General features: G+C 35.5%; 1 protein-coding gene across 2 annotated transcripts in view; it reads left to right on the plus strand.

The window, feature by feature from the left end:
* Positions 1-18087, plus strand: part of RFX3 (regulatory factor X3) — a 329303-nt gene that overhangs the window by 308525 nt on the left and 2691 nt on the right. The window contains exons 16-17 of one of the 2 annotated variants that reach the window (XM_081282602.1): positions 13758-13820; positions 14756-14798. In XM_081282602.1, the coding sequence (XP_081138728.1) occupies positions 13758-13820; positions 14756-14798 (106 nt within the window). The remainder of the gene's footprint in view (positions 1-13757; positions 13821-14755; positions 14799-18087) is intronic. The other variant, XM_081282601.1, reaches the window with a different exon arrangement.

The following is an 18087-nucleotide window of genomic DNA, read 5'->3' on the forward strand; positions in this document are numbered from 1 at the left end:
ACGATAGTGTTAAATTTCAACAAGTGACCCCCAAACTTGGAACAGGATCACATCTCATAAGTTTTTGTATGTGGATCTACTACTTTATTAATTCTTCCTAATAAGTTTTTTTATGGCATACGCAATTCCAGAACTCATGATAGGAAACATGAGTTTCCTATCATGATAGGAATATCATCTAAGCCTAGATGATAGGAAACAATTTATTTACTGCTAGAATTATGAGTTGTTCAAATTTTTATTTAAACATTTTAAGTATATCAGTAGGTTTTCTGGCAATGGTATAATTTTAAGAGTAGAAATAAAATAAACAAGTGATATCTGTTTACATACCTGTTAAATGAAAAAAAAACATTTAAAATCATAGACATTCTGTGTATAACTACAATAAGAAAAGTTGAGCAAAAAAATCCTCTCATTTAAAATTTATGGATGTTTAGAATCTTTCTATTTGGAAGTTTATGGCATATACGCTCAATTTCTTTAAAATACACATAGGTCACTAATATAGTCACTGAATCTATAAACTTTTGATTGCTTCATAAGATAGTTTTCTGTGGTAAACATTTTAATTAATATTTAATAGATTTAATATATTTAAGTTCCTTTTATCATAATTATATTTATTAAATATTATATTTAAACCACCTCTATAGCCAATCTTTTTTTCTTTTTTTGGTACTAGGTATTGAACTGAGGGGTGCTTAACCACTGAGCCACATCCCTTGCCTTTTTTTTAATTTTATTTAAGAGACGGGTTCTCACTGAGTTGCTTAGGGGCTTGCTAACTTGCTGAAGCTGGCTTTGAACATGCAGTCCTCCTGTCTCAGCCTCCCGAGCTTCTGGGATTATAGGTGTGCACCACTGCATCTTGCTCTATGCCAATCTTTTGAAATAGGAAGAAAAACAAAAAGGTGCTTCAACAACTGTAAATATCAACATTGAAAGAATATTTCAGTAAAATTTTTAGGGGAAAAAAATTAAGAACCCGTATAGATTTACCATCTAAAGATAAGTGGATTCATCCAAGTTAATGTACTCAAAGTAGAAGGGGATAAAGTCTTCAAAACCTAAATTGTCAAAGAGCAATAATAATTTACAGAACTTTTGGATTAAAGTTCAGTGAACGAGTAGTTTTGGTAGAAGTACAACCACAGTAAATAAGCATGAATGCATAAAGTAAAATAAAACCCAAGAAAAACAAATTTTAATGAGCATTATTCTAGTGCAACTAGGGTATACACTGAAAATTGCTTATGGAACAATAGACTTGTTATAAAGAGTATTTTGAAAGGAATGGACCCTATTATAAGTTGAGATATTTTGTAGAAAAAATGTCTTGAACAGTAGCAGCTTAAAAATGTGTAGAGGGATATAGCTCAGTTGTGCTTGCCTTGCACGTACGCACAAGGCCCTGAGTTCGATCCCCAGCACCGAAAGAAAGAAAATGTGTTGAAAAGGTGTTATATTATTGTTGTTTATGATAAAGCTTAATATCATTATTTTTTTTAATTGAGGTCAGACCATGTGGCAGTCACTATGCTGTTTTACATCTTTACTTAATATTTATGAAAACCTTGCAAAAGATGAGTTAGTATCCTTTTAACCTGTGATGAAAACAGAGGTTGAAAATTGTCCCAAATCAAAACTAACAAGTCATGCAGACACAGAGGCACATGCCTGTAATTCCAGTGACTTGGGAGGCTGAGGCAGAAAGATCACAAGTTCAAGACTAGCCTCAGAAACTTAGCAAGACTGTCAGCAACTTAGTAAAACCTTGTCTCAAAACAAAATAAAATAAAATAAAATAAAAAGGGCTGGGGATGTAAGTCAGTGGGAAAAGCAACCCTGAGTTCTATCCCCACTACCACCAAAAAAAAAAAAAAAAAAACTTTAGAAAGTAGGACTGTCTCATATTTCATGTCTCCAAATAGTCAGATGGGCTTAATTCACATTTAAAATTTTTACCATATAAATTTCCTTCAGAATAGGGACTATTTGTTTCACTAAGTTATTTTTATCTGTACTGTACTCCCCAAACACACATACATGTTCATAGACTCATTTTCTTCCACAATGATAAGCCAGGTGCTTAGCATATAAGCTTTTATTATTTTGTTCCAGGGCTTCTTAACTTTGTCTCTTGATAGTTCTGCCTCTCTTCCCCTCTTACTTTTTGTTAGTAGATGTTTAGAATATGCAAACTAAAGGGAATATCAGTTTAAGCAAATTGCAATTGGAAAGCCAAATCTGCCAGAAAACAACAACAAATTACACCCTTCAACTCCTTCATACCCACCCACAGACCAGACCTAAACTGAAATTATTTTTTTTTAGAATTTGTAGTTTGGTTTTAGCTGTAAATCTGTTCCTACACATTAGCATAATTTCTGACAACTTGAAAATCAATTATAAAGTGACCCCCTTCTGGAGAAATGGAACGGCTCCTTCTTGTATATTTTTATCCTCTGATTCCCTGAGAATTGATCTGCAGAAACTTTGTCCCATTCCTCCCTTTTCTCCTGATTTGTCATCCTGTTCATTTCTCTCTTTGCATTTAAAGAAAGAATCTATTGACTCAGCAGCCCAGGGCTACAACCTGTGGGATCCCTACTCATTAGCTCCCTGTCCTTGCTTTCCTTCCCTGCTGGCTCTGAGCTGCTCTTCTGTAGTCCTCTTCAGGGAATGAAGAGAATTTTGATCTGGCTTAAACACAATCCCACAATAAGTACTAAAACAAAATAAATATTCATTCAAGGAAGGAAGTATAAAAGAATAGTGTTAAGAACAGACTACCAGTTTACAGGATTCTCATGAGTTTCATTATTGATACACTGGATTTCTTTACCAGAAAAATAAAGCTCCTAGACCAAGAATTGCAGCTTTTAGGTTTTTATACATGCTTACAACTTGACAGCTGGAAGTGGGAAAAGGAGAAAAAATAGAAGTTCAAGATTTCTTAAAACATTACAATGACTAAAATGGTCACTGTAGACATCAGGAGAAAACTCTCAGAATAGTTCCCTTCAGCAAAGTCTACCACTAGGTTGTCTAGAAAAGAGTCTGGATGCTCCTTGGGCAGCCCGAACCAAAGAACAAGATAGGTGTCAAAGATTCTCTGGCATAGATTAAGCATGACAGCTCCATCTGCTGGCCTCTGCCACATGTTGTTACCCATGCCTAGTCTAAGTGGTTCTGGTGGAGACATTGACTTTTTGGTAAGTTTTATTCTCAGTCACAGGCGAAGATGGTTATTGGTGATATTGCTAATAAATAAATAGCCCTTGTTTGATATTGGAAAGATCTTAAATTTAAAGGAATTATTTTCTGATTTTCTTTATACCATCATTGTAGTGAAATATACTGTTTTAAAATATAAAAATGAGATTCTCTAAAAGAATATGGGCCTTGTGTGATGATAATACTAACACTTCAAATTCAATTCAACACTTCAAATATTGGTTATAAAGGTTTCCTCGATACAAAGAGAACATGTTTCTAACCCCCCACACCCCACTATATTGTCTCTGGGTTAATGATTTTCAAACGGAGAGGTAATATAATCAAAATTCAATCCTACTTTTCTAATGCCATTTCCTATTAGATAATGCAGATAACCTCAAGGGAAGCCAGTCTTGAGTTAGGAACAGGGCTCTTTCTGTTCTGTTCATAGTTTTATCTGAATAAAGAATATGCTAGAATGCCCAGCCCTAACATTTATAGGGCCTAAAGTACTATATGTCTAAATATTTTTAAAATTGTAAGCCAAACTTAAATAAAATCTTCTCTGTCCACCCACCTTGACAGAGATATCTTCTTTACTGGAAAGGCTGAGTTTAAATGTAAAATCCTATATCTCCTCCAGACTCCAAGCCAGAGAATGATGGCATAGACACAGCCAGCCTCTGGCCCCTAAACACCTCTCTTCTCATGCATCATTCCCCCATCTTATACTATGGGTAGTTCTGAGCTCCCCTTTTGTGGACATCTCAGCCCAGTGTTTTCTCTGCCTCTTGCAAACAGTTGTCTTGGCTGTCCCTTCTTTCCTCAGAAGGGTAAACTTGCAGAAGAGACCTACACAGGCCTAGGAAGGAATTTAGGACCTTGGGGCAGGGAATTCTGGGATTTTAGAAAACAGGAGTGTGGTGTGTGTGTGGAGGCGCAGGGGCAGAGGTGTCAGTGTAGAAGTAAAACAGGCTCCAGGAGGTATATCCACTTGGCTCTGAGGGGAACAGCCCTGAGAAACACAGAGTAGTACTTTGCATAGTTAAATACTTCACTACCTGCATATCCTCCCATGACTGTTCTTTGGAGATTTTGAAACAATATTATAGAAAAAGCACGTGTGTTGCTGGGTTCCCATGGGCCACAAAACCCGGAATGGTTAAAGCTGTATTGTAGTTATGCTGCCCTGTGTGCAGAGTGATCCCAGCACATATCGCCAGGACACCTGGCCCAGCCCAATGAGCAGGACTAACAGCAATGATAGGGTGGAATATCCTTTGTATGGACCCAAGTGACAGAAATCTTGGTCTTTTTAGCAGACTTAAGTTTTTTTAAGAAACTATTTGAAATTATATACACATAAGTACCCAAGATTTTGCCAAATGAAACACTGGTATTCCTTGCAAATACTATAAAATTAGAAAGTAAGCAGTTTTTATCCTCAGTTATGAAACCCTATGCCAATGCTAAATGTAAAATGCTTTTATGACTTTGGTTCTCATTTAAAACACATTTAAAGAAAATAATGCTATGGAACCTCTTACAACTTAAATTTCAAAACATTTCTTTTCACCATCCAAAATAGTTATTACTACCTAACCCCCTTCCGATGAGTTCTATTAACTAAGGTTAATATAACAAAAATTATAGACCATTGCTCAGTTATATCTGATTTATAAAGTTCAGAATGTTACAAAGTCCAAATTCAGTATAGAGTATTGAAAAAATAACACCGGGGCTGGGCAAGGTGGCACATGCCTGTAATCCCAGAAACTCAAGAGGCTAAGGCAGCAGGATCACGAGTTCAAAGCCAGCCTCACCAAAAGCCAGGCGCTAACCAACTCAGTGAGACTCTGTCTCTAAATAAAATACAAAATAGGACTGGGGATATGGCTCAGTGGTTGAATGCCCCTGAGTTCAATCCCCAGTACCCCCCAAAACAACAGAGTAATGGAACAGGAAATTCCAAATGTGAATATGAACAGTCTTTCTCCTTCTGTAAGGAAAGCTTTAAAGGGCCTCATTCTTTCATTAATTTCATAGAAGAGCAGAGAGAGTAATAGTTGATTAGGCTAACATTTATATATTGATATTCATACAAATTCATGAGTGATTTTCAGTTGTGTGATCTCCATCATGCCAGCGAATACACAACACATATACACACACCCTATCCATGCCAAGCTGATTCTTCCCATGGTATTTGCTTGCATCATAAATGCCTTGATCAGTACATAAACTGACTTTCAACTCCAGGTTCAGATTGAATTTATATTGTCAACTACCTTAAGTCCAAGAGTAAGATACAGTTCCATTCTCCATTTTCTTTTTGTGCTTCCTTTTACCCCACTCAATTAGAGGTATTTCATTTTGAAATCATCATATTATGACTATTGAATGGAATTCTAGGGCTTTATAGCAATCGTATTGAAAGTTAGGTTTTGAAGGCAATATGACTTAGTAGACCCACTCTTTTAGGATCTTTTGCAAACATGAGCATATTTAATCCTCTAATTAACCCTGTTTTATTTATAAGGAAATCTAAGGCTCAAAAAGTTTAACTTGTCAGGAGTCACATCACTCACATCACTGATAGTGGTAGAGTTGTAACCCAAACCTGGGTTAGGCTGGTCCACATCTTCTGTTGTTCTTCCCATGCAATACTCCACGCATGAATTGAAATTCCATGTTTCCCATTTAATATCTTTGCAACCTATGGAAGTAATACTTACCTTTGCTTGAGTCCTAGTTTTCCCATAAACAGTCTAATCATAGGACCATTTCTTCACAGGGATATTGTGAGAATTACCTTAGTTAGGAAGGTGGGTAGATAGGAAGACAATGGGCCTACAGTAGGTATTTTATATTAGTTCCATTTTTCTTTTGCTTTCCATAAATACATAAATATTGAAATTACACATGTACTTGTATATATGTATCACTCAGGACTATATTCCATTGCTTTCCATTCTGGATTAGATTTTTAAAAATTGATTCTGCACTGAAAATTCAAGTAATAATATGTGCAATTAGACCATTAGTATTTGGGCCCATGTCTTTGTAAGATGAACTTAGAAGGTAAAATAAATAGAACAGATAGCATAAAGCACATGCAGGCTGTAACAATACTTTATTGTAACAGAAAAATAGCCTGCAAACAGTTTCTGAATGTTGAGTCAAATGATTCATGGAATTACAAAGAATCCAATAGCATTCTTTGGTATATAGCCAAAGTGATAATCAGAGGCAAACTAATTCAATGCTTTGAAAAACACAACCAACAAAATAGAATGGGGAAATAAGTCAATTAGAAAAGAAAATGGCAACATTAGGAAGAAGCATAAACATAATTAAGTCTAACTAGGCAATCATCACTAGACTCAAATCTTAACTAGTAGGAATGAATGAAAAGTTTCATAAGTACTTATAAAACAGGGATTGTATTTACCTATATAAGTTAATAGGTAAATAAGTCCCAAAGATACATGTTATTTCAACTAGAAGATAGAAACCACTTCAAAGAATTTTATACTCATCTGTTCCGTGCCTATGACAACTTAAAGATCTTCATTCCTAGAGCAAATGATTCATTGGCAGAAACTGGAAAAATGTATCCATATACACATATATACATATTTTCTTTCTACATAAGTGAATTTGGAGTTACTATTGCTGCCAACTCTGGTCTGCAGTCTGAGGCCAGAGTATCACTTTAATCTGAATCTGTGTAGATTGCTCCTAATGTGACTTATACACTCAAATGAGTAGTATTTTTTGGGTAAAGTTTTTCTTATCAATTATTTGGCCTATCAGGTACTAATGATGATTTCCAGGTCAGCAGGAATGCTTAGGGTAGAGGGGAAAAGTGTACTTTTGGATTCTGCTGCTTATGTGGCCTGTGGTCCCTTCCTTTGTCCAATCACATGACAACATGTTGGCATCTGTCTACCAGCCTTTGCCTAGCATGGATCCTCACAGAATCATCAGGGAGTGCTGGCACAAGAGAGCTTCCCCAGGTCTCTGTAGCTCCTCATGGAACAGCTGATGATACAAGCTGATCCTCATGAACTCTTGACAGGACCAGGATATATCCTATTCTCGTGGATAACTCTAATGTTAGAGTTGCTCATTAAACTTCATTTGGGTGTGGGTTTTAGGGTGTCCTGGTCTTTCTACCCCATAGCTTTTAGTTTCCTCAGTTTAACTTCAAATTCATTCTCCAGATTGGCTTCCTTGTGTAACATTTGCAACTTTCAGCTCTGTGATCCTGATAAACTTCTTAAATGTGTATATTATTTCAAAAATCCTACACATAGAAACTAATGCTATAAAAACTTTACAGATTAATAGTATGTTGTATATAAAATCTAAAGTCTGTAAATGAAAAAAGTGACAAATATATATCATAAAAAATTGATTGGTTGCTAAATACTACCATACCCTACTCCACCCCTAGTGAAGAAGACAAAACAAAAAGAATTAAGAAAAAATTACTATGTTCTAAATAGCTTAATCTGGTTGGGTGTGTTTCTATCAGTACTAGGGAAAAAATTAATGTCATATGGTTTCACTCAAGCAAATGTGAGAATCTTTTAAAAATAACTTGGGTGTATGTGGTAAGCAGTAAAATGGGCCTCCAAGGATGTCTACATCTTAGTCTCTGGAACATGTAAATATGTTATATTGCAGATGGAACTGAGGTTGCTAATTGGCTGATCTGAAAATAGATTGCTCTGGATTAGCTGAATGGGCCCAATGAATAGGGTCCTTAAAAGTAAAAGAGATGGCAGAAGAATATGTGTAGAGTGATACAGTATGTGAAAGACTTGATATTGCTGTCTTTGGAGATGGGAAGGGGTGCAAACCAAGGAAATGTGGGCAACCTCTAGAAACTGGAAAAGGAAAAAAGAAAATTCTCCTCTAGAGCCCTCAGACCCTGAAGGCTCATTTTTGAGTTCTAATCTCTAAAATTATAAGATAATGAAGTTTGGTTTACTTTTATCCACTAATTGGTAAGTTTGTTGCAGCAGCAACAGGAAGCTCTTACAGTATGAAAGTGACATTGATTTGAATAAATACTGCTCAGTTATTACCTTCTAATTTCTTCCAGTGCAGTATTTTTTCTTACTTCTTCCTCTCCTTGCCATACATCTCATTATCACTTGTGTATTGATGATCCAATCCTGAAAATCATATTTATATGAAATTATATCCTTACATCTTCACCTACCATCCAAATTAGAAAAAGCTTTCCTATCTGACAGGAAAGAAACATTCCCCGTGTGAATTACTAACACACAGTCTTTTACCCATCTCTTGAATCTTTCACCCTTCCCTGCAATTTTGCATCATATACTTTTTCCCTCTTCCACTAATTTGCACAAATAAACACCAACCTCACTGGTACTCAGCAGGCTGAGGCAGGAGGATCAGAAGCTCAAGGCCAGCTGAGCAATGTAGTAAGACCCTGTCTCAAATAAAAAAATAAAAAGGGATTGGTCCCCAGTACCCACCCCCAGAAAAAAAGCAGAAAAGGAAAAGAAAGAAACACCATCTCACTCTATTTTTGTTTACATGTGCAACATTCAGAGAATGAAGAAAGATTACTTATAAAAATGACTTGCATCTTTAAAAGATGACTCTGATTCTTACCCCATGGCCTTCATCAGTCAGTACCCCTGTGAACGAGATGTTCTTGCTTTTAAAGCCTCTGGTTCCACATCTTTATTGTGGCAAAAGCCCTTATACCTCTCTTAAAGATAAAAGCTTTTCCCCTCGTGGCTCAGGAGCTGGAGCTGGAGCTGGTCTTTTAGTCAGAGCTGCTGAAGCAGCTCCTCTTTAGGCCAGGAGTCAGCAAAGGCTCACAGCCCAAATCCAGCCCATCATCTGTTTTTTATAACTAAAATTTTATTAGAAGTAAGTCATGCTCATTCATTTACCCATTGTCTATGGTTTTTGCAATGGTGTGGCAGACTGACTGATAGTAGTAGTTCTTTTGGATCATAAACCTAAAACATTTACTGTCTGGTCCCTTAACAAAAATGTTTGGCAGCCTGTTTTTGCCATTAGTTTGGGTTTTTTTTTTTTTTTTTTTTTTTTTGCTTTTGTTTTGTTTTGTGGTAGCTTAATTAATATAGTGGTTTTACATTTGGACAGCTAATATCTTAATAGAAAGGGAGGGAGAGTTTGTATGTGTGCATAATGATTATTATCTGTCTACTTTTAAATCTATAATCTAAATGTACTAACAGGGATATTGTCTATAAGATGTAGCTTGTATATGAGATGTTCACCTGGTTGCCCAAGATGACTTGTCCTTAAGAGGAAAGTTAAATAAGATGCAATTCTTTTGATGTCCTTTCAGGGTACCAGGTCAGTGGGGTCAGATTGATCCCTGCACATCTGGTCTACAGGTGTTGATAGATGATAATAATTATTGTAATAACAGTGATCCTTTACTAAGTGACCACTAGTATTATGTGAAGTTTCAAACTTGTTTTTGTTGTTTTGTTTTGAGGGCTTTTTGGGGAAAAAAAAAACAATGAGAGAACTTGTTTCAGATTTGTTTAAGTAATTAGCAAGCATTGGTTATGCTTACAATGAATTCTGTGTAACATAAGCATGGGTTATGATTACTCAAAGTCTGTTCTTCCTAGAGTAGGATAAGCTCTTCCAGCAAGGAAGGTGTTCTTAAGGATGAGGTCTTCATTCTGATCCCTGAACTCCTTACTTCCACCCCCTCCTCTGGCCCCCATGGATCCTTCCTTCCTTGCTGTCTGAGCTCCCTAGCTTCGTGGCTTCCTTTGTGTTGTTTCATTGCCCAAGTGCTATAGTACCAGGCTCACCTTGCTCTCTGTCAAGTCAGCTAAACCTGAGTCTAATGTACAGTGGTCTCTAGAGTGCACCTGTATCCTCTGTCACCCTTGTAAGCCAGATTCCTGTCTGGTGCCTGTGCTCAGGGGCAAGTATTAGGCTTCAAAGTCCTGTGATGAATTGCTTCTCAGCTGCCTAGCCACAGCCAGGGTCACACTTGGAGACTCTCAGGGATCTGCCCATAGTTGCCCTGACTCTGCTGTCTAGTTGCCATCTTACACTTCATGGCCATCATTAGTCTCATCATGAATTTGTGGTTTGACAGACTGCCAGTGACTGCCTTGGCCATGCATTTTCTTTGTCAGGAGGGTGTTCACTATTATGATCCCAGTTAGGACCCAAGTAAATGGTTCCTAAGATAGGAAACAATAGACATACTTCATTTATGATCTATTCTAGCTTTTACTTTAGAGTATTGCCTACCTGTCCTGCTGAAAGAATTTTAATTCCTACATATATTGAATGCCATGTTTTCTATCTCCAAAGCACTTTTTAAAGTCCCTTAATTTATGTTCTTTCCTCTATGTATGTATCCAGTATGTATCTCTCTTCCTCCTCATCCACTGCACCTTCTTTCCTATTTTCTTCCCTTTTTCCTACCCCTACAGCACTCCGCCCCCACTAAACTGGGAGTCAGACTATCTAATCTAAAATGTAGCACCACCATATTCACTATCTGATGTTAGATAAATCAACCCATCATTTTCATTGCTTATAAGATGAAATCTTGCTAAAAGTGTAAGGTTTTGATGAGGCTAAAATGAGGAAGTCAATGTGTTTATTTGGTAATTATTTAGCCTTTAATATGTATTAAGCACTATACTAGGTTCTGGAATACATTCACAAAGAGAACAAACAGGGTTTCCCCCTCCCCCATGCACTGACATGTTGGGAAAACAAATAGTAGATGAGCAAACAAAGTATGTGTTGTGAATTCTTGCAAGTCCTTCAATGTATTTTTTGAAGGAAGTGAGCATGATGCAATGATTGAGAACAACAGAGAAGGCAATTTAGGAAAGCTTCTTCAAGAAAGTGATATTAAGAAAATGACACTTGAGGTCATAATATTTGAAAGAAAGCCTACAATACACTGAACCATGAATGTACATTTTATGTGGTAAGATGTCACATCAAAGAATAGTAGCTCCCTCCAATCCTTATGCAACAGGGGAAATTACAATGCAATAAGTTCCTTTCATTTCTGGAGCTGTAACTTCACAATAATCCCTGTACTTTCTTGTGAGCTTCCATTTTGTCATCCACATCTCTGACTATTTCCTCTCTCCTGTTTCTCATGTGTGCTGGCCTAATATAGGTATTGTCATCTGTCTGTCTGCTCTCAGCGGTCCTCTTCGTTATGCCCACTCAAGTCTTCCCTGCTTCTGCTGTCGTGACATGCTCTTAAATCGTATAGCTACACAGTTGATTTCCACTTCCAAGGCCTTGACTCATGCTTCAAAGTCTTCCCTGAAGTTTCCTAGACTGCCTTAGCTTTCTGCTCACCTATCTATCCTTCATAATAGAAGTATCTTCTGATAGTCACCTCAATGAGGAATGAATATTTCCAAAGTAATCTGAATGGTATTTTCTGGCACAGTACCCAGCATATAGTGCTCTCAATAAATATTTATAGAAGAAATGAGCAAATGAATTAATTCTCTGAATATTACCCAGTCTATCTGTAGGATTATAGTTTTCCCCCTATAATTATATATGTGTGTATTTGTGTTTGTGTTTGTTTTTACTAAGTGTTGAACCCAGGGGTACACAACCATGGAGCCATATCCCTAGCCCTTTTTCATATTTTATTTAAAGACGGGGTCTTACTGAGTTGCTAAGTGCCTCAGTAAGTTGCTAAGAATGGCTTTGAACTCATAATCCTCCTGCCTCAGCCTCCAGAGCCACTGGGATTATAGACATGCACTACATGCCTGGTTAATTTGTTATATATTATATTATTACATAATATATATATGAAATATATTATATAATTGATTTCTCACATGTTGAATGCATATAAACACCTTTTTCATATTAAGATATTAAAATATTTTTTCCACAGATTTTTAAATTTCTAAATCTGTTCTCTCCATATGCTATAAGTGTAGAACTTTGTCATTAATCCCAGAGACAACTACAGGCATTGATAGCATTTCTGAGTTCTTTGTACCTTGTCCAGAGCATAGTGATAATCACCCAGCATTTAGAATATGGATATTATTTAACTAATGACAGTAGCAGTCACTGAGAATCTAGTTATTTTGGTTTTTATTTTCAGGATCATAAATAATCAAACATATTATTTAGATTAAATAGCAGTTATCTAAGGAAAATATTTGTGTTAAGGAACTTCTTGTGTTTTCAGAGTTAAGGAGCAACTAAAACAACATTTCTTTTGAAAAAAATGTACATATAAGTCTGGCCACTTTGTGTGATCCTTTTAGTCATTAATGACAACAATAATTTAGTCACAAGCAACTTTTAGAGCTCTTTCAATAAAAAATTAAATACAGGTTGAATATCCTAAAAAATTCAAAAATCAGAATACTCCAAAATCTGAAATATTTTGAGCACCACTACAAACAGAAAATGCCACCCAATGCAAGCTCATGTGATGGGTCATAGTCAACTCAGGGGCACTAAAAATATTGTATAAGATGACCTTTCTAGGATATGTGTATAAGGTATGTATAAAACATAAATGGATTTTCTGTTTAATACTTGGGTCCCATCTGCAAGATGTAACTAATTCAGCATTCAAAAATCTGAAATCTGAAACACTTCTGGTCCTAAGCATTTCAGATAAGGATGCTCAACCTGTATTCACTGTTTAATAAATATAAAGGTATGTTTAGAATCATCATTGCCAACTTCTTTCAAGAATTGGATGTGTTACCAACTATTTCACTTTAAATAAATAAAAATCTTATATTGTATTCAATTAGAAGTAACTTTATCTTTTGTCTATGGGCAGTCTCTGTTTATAGTTCTAAAATATTTAAATAATACCAAAAATTGGATAAATAATCCTTTGGGGTTCTGTTATTAGATTATATTTTGTAATTCAAGAAGTCCTACATAATTTACATTGTGAATTTTATTTAGACAATCCAAAATAGTTCAGAACTTATGATTTTATATTTTTTGCCCAGTAGGATATTACTATAAAGTAATGGCAAAGACTTTCAAACAAACATACTGAGAGTTACTACCCAGTACTACAGAGAAGTCACCTAGGAAAGCTGCACCTTGTTCCAGCAAAGACACCATGGCCTATCAGTGGTATGGCATGCCTCTCTGTGAAACTGCCTTGGAAAGGCTGAGAAATCATAAAGAGCAGCATAACATATTATTTTAAATATCCTGAGTGGTAGCTAAGATGAATTTGATTTTGGTGAGAAGTCATCTTAGGACAAAATGCCGTGAATGCAATTTAGAGTCAGAGTTGGATATAAAATAATGAGATGGGCTTTCTTGAATAACAAGTGAACTAACTGTTGAAATGGATTGTCAGACAGAGGAGGTCCAGAGCCCTGGACCTTGAAATCAATGTGCAAGCTCCCAAGGTAGCTACTATGAAGAATAATACTTATTAGGTAGGAAAAATAAAATCAACGTGTGTATGTTTGCAAAATAAGATCAGTTTTATTACTTTATAGACATACCTTGTAGATGAAAAAAATACTCCTATCATGGAACTCTTTATAAGCAAACTTCTGAATGTAAGTAGAATTTCTGTCTCATCCTTTCTAAGCCTATTAATAAAGCTAAATTTCTAATAATGACTTACTATTTTTTTAAAGTAATGTTTACCATTTTTGAAAGTGGATGCTTTGCAGTTGCTGTTCGCCTTTTTCAGATTAGCTTTGTTACCTCTGCTATCAATGTTTTATCTAGTGTATCCCTATCTGTTCACCCTGAGACTCTCAATGTACTTTCTCACTGTAAAATTATCACCAAGCTATTGAGCCGAAGTAGAAAATAAGGTATATGCTGAAGGATATTAATTGTTCCGTATTGCTGTGAACTCTTTAGTTTCCATTAGTAATGATCAGATGCCTTTCTTTTTTTTCAAAGTGGAACCTGTTATCATGGTAAATAAGAACATCAATTAAGACAGAAGTATCAAATTAAAATTTTTATAAAACTTAATAGTATCAACTTTGGGGCCCCTATTATTTTTTAATTTTCTCTCATAAAAGCTTTAAAAAATACAGTTCAAACATGTTGCTCTAATGTAGAGATTCCAGGTAGACTCATTGGCCATGCATCAGGGGTGGAGCTGATATCTCCTGCTTGATTGGGGCTTTTCCAACTTTATTCCACCACATTCCGTTTTCATCCAGGTCATCCAGACCCCCATTTATTCATCATTGAATTGAAATAATAAAACATAAGATGGAGCAAGGAAGGCAGAAAAAATTGTTATCCTTCTGCAAAGAGGCATATAAAAGACAGCTAAATTGTGACATAATTTAAACTTCAAATTTGACAAGTTTGATTGGAAAATTATGTGACCTAAGTTGTTAGGGATCAAAATGGTCACCAGTTCATAGCTATAAAAAAGTCATAGAGTGGTGTTTTTACCACAGATTGATAGAATATTATTTTATTCTACCTAATAGTAACTATTGCCCAAATGACTATTGTTTTGCAGTTTGGTGATTTGAATGCTGTATCTCCTGGAAATCTGGATAAAGGTAAGAATTGAAAACAATGTACATTTTTAAGTAATTGTTTTTCTAGTAAAAAACCCACAAAGAAGAAAGCATATATGTCTACTGCCCTCTGAAATTGTAGAAATAGCATACAAGTCCCAGATGAACATGACAAGTCATGTCTTTTGGAATCCTTCATTATTTCACCATTTCACTCCAGCCTATGTCTTCCTTATGTGAGGTATAATATATACATAAAATGGAATTTAAATGCAGTTTCAAACTTCTTTTTAAACATTCTTTGATTTATATTAATAACAAGTAATAGGAAATTATTTCTGACCATGGCCAGGATCCTAGATAAAAATGATAAATTTTGGCCAGGCATTTTTATTCAAGGCCCATCAAGCAAGAAGAAATATTCCCTTGGCCTACTTATCTTATTAGTTCAACTTTTCAGTGGGGAAAAAAAAAAGACTCTGGTAGAAATGTGAAAACAAGTTCATTGTGGTACAGATGAAGAAGGTAACATACTCACATGTATACATTAGACTATATATCAGAGTATATTTTAATATCTTGGAGCTATTTTATAGCAACATTGCTACTCCAGGGTATACTCGTGTGTGTGTGTGTGTGTGTGTGTGTGTGTGTGTGTGTGTGTAATGTCATAGATTCCTGAATAATCTCATAATCAACAAAACCACTCATGAAAGAACAGAGAAAGCTTAGAGGGATTTGGGGTTAAGATAGAACACAAAAATCCTACCCAACTTTATAAGCCAAACACAAACAAGAATAATTCTGATAAAAACCAGTACAGTACCATTTTTTAAAACATACATTTTCTTATAAGCAAATACTACAGTAAAATATAGCTCTTTCTTTAAAAGTGAGTGGGTATCTTAAGTGTAGGGAATTGTTATGGTTATTGACTTCTGAAGACAAGAACAAAATGCACAAAGACTGGGGACAATGATACAATTAGAACTTTCAGGCCAGAGCCAGAGGGGAAACTGAGGGAAGAGGATTCAAGGAGTCTGCAAAGAACTGCAACCTGATCTCTAGATCATGTTGTGCTAAGAGTACTCAATGTTGAGCTCCTGTTTCTTGGGGGTGGAAAATATTAATATGGCTGAAGAACGTCACATATGAGTCAACATTATTGTCATGTGAAAGTCTTTCCTTTCAATTGTTTGTTTACCAGTTGTGTATACTTTAATTCCCATTTTGGTAAAATACAAAATAGCAGAGCAGAAAAATTTCAGAAAAGTATAGCCAAAACATTTTTGCTACAAATACACCCACTTTGGGAATAACAAAGTAATCCTCAGAGAAATAAATTAATGACAAATCGCAGCTGGCCTTCTAATACAGTGCTGAATCAATGTCTTCAGTAAACCCTAGTACACTTGATTTTTGTTTTTGTGTACCAAACTTTCATAACCTCAAGTGGGTTCTCAGGAAATGTCTTTGGGTATTTATATGAGAATAAGATGTCTATAGAATTGCATTGATTTATCCTTAGGAACTGGAAAGGGGGCTTGCTTTTGCAGATTCTTCATAGCCTGTTCAGAGGGCCATTTTATCTAGTAATGGACCTAAGTCAAACTGATTTGGAACACTTAAATTTGTTCAGCCTCTTATCTCACTGTCACTTCCACCCACAGCAAGGTAGATGTCAGGACTTTTCCTACCTGTTTGTAAATGATATTTTTTTCTTTTAAGTGTTGCCTCTTTTTTCATTTTGACAATTATTTATTTGTGGAGAGGAAGCTTAAAATTAGTGTGATACATCCTCAGCTTCTTGGCATGGTGAGACTGGTCCCATTCACCTCCAAGCTTGAGGCTTCCTGAACTACAGCCAAGTTGGCATATTCAAAGGCTAAGGAGAGCATGAAATCTTAAGGGTTTTTGTGGGCTTTTCTACAAAATGAGGATTTTCCCCCTGATGTTATCATAAAAGTAATATTGACCCTGTATAAAAAATTCAAAATGTGCAGAAAGTTAGATTTGATCAGTACAAACTGATCATGCATGGGAGGGTCCCATTGAATCCCCCTAATATGTGCAACTAATAGATGTTAATATAAAAAAAGAAAGAAAGAAACTAGAGAAAATAAAATTTAACAGTCACAACCTTGAGAGACTACCACCACTAAAAGTTTGTGTGAGGGTCCTTCCAAGCATCTTTGGTTCATGTTATCAACCGAATAAACAACAAAATAAACAGTATCTTATAAATGTTTCTGTTATGCCCGCTCCATGAAACAAACGTCTGTCAAAGATCTCTCTCTCCCTGCAGTTGCCCAATCCTTTGAATGTGCTTATGCTGACACACTTTAATGTAATCAAGTTTATTTCCAGAGGAAAAATGTTTAAAGAAGATAGGCCAAGAATACATCTTGGTTGAGTTAGCAGATATTTCTATTGTGGTGTCCCCCCAAATGTGACTCAACATTGCTTAGAAAGAGTTCAACTTAACCTGATAAAGAGGTACTCAGTGAATGCAGTACACCATAGAATAGGATAGAACAGAGAACTGACTCTGATCATGCAAACCTCTATAAGCAAACACCTGTTATGTTTTAGTTAAAAGTGAGGTATTAATGTGATTATATGTATCCTTGTCCTTTTTTTCTGTAAACAATAAAACATGTTGGGTGAATAAAATATATTTGTAAGGCAGGGATATATTTCTTACTGTTTAACAATGATCTGATGAAGACATATTCTCTACAATCTTCTTAGGAGAATCTTCCACAGTCATAAAACTATGTGAGCATCATTTCTCTCTACTGTACTTTTGAATTTTAACAGTGCCTGCTGGAAAAATTAAATGATATTTCATTTTAATGATGCTTTAGTTAACATAAAATGTATTAAGATATGGGAGTAACAGTGACTATTTAACATTTAATTTCCAGAAATGAATACCAACTATTAACAGTATCGGTGTTGCCAGGAATGGGAACTCATTGTGCATTCTTTTAATCTGGCATTACTGTTCCACTCTTCATCTTTTTTCATAATAAAAATTGAAGATTTATTTAATACTGAGATCTACGGCTTCAGGGTGTATCAGAAAGTCTACATAGCAGCCCCTGCTTACACATGCAATAGTTACATTGTGAATCAACGTCATTCTCACCTATATTATTGCCTGCACACATGAAATTTATATTTAGTGTGAATTTTTAGAGGAAACTGAAAAATTTTAATCTTTTTTTTTTAAGTTAGTATTTTCAACTCAGTACATTTTCCCAAAGCCAGCAGGGTATACCTAATGATGATATGAATTATATGCCCTTATTTGAAATATAGAAGCTTT

Source organism: Spermophilus citellus, assembly GCF_964194105.1.
Source record: "Spermophilus citellus genome assembly, chromosome: 2".
Classification (NCBI taxonomy): domain Eukaryota; kingdom Metazoa; phylum Chordata; class Mammalia; order Rodentia; family Sciuridae; genus Spermophilus; species Spermophilus citellus.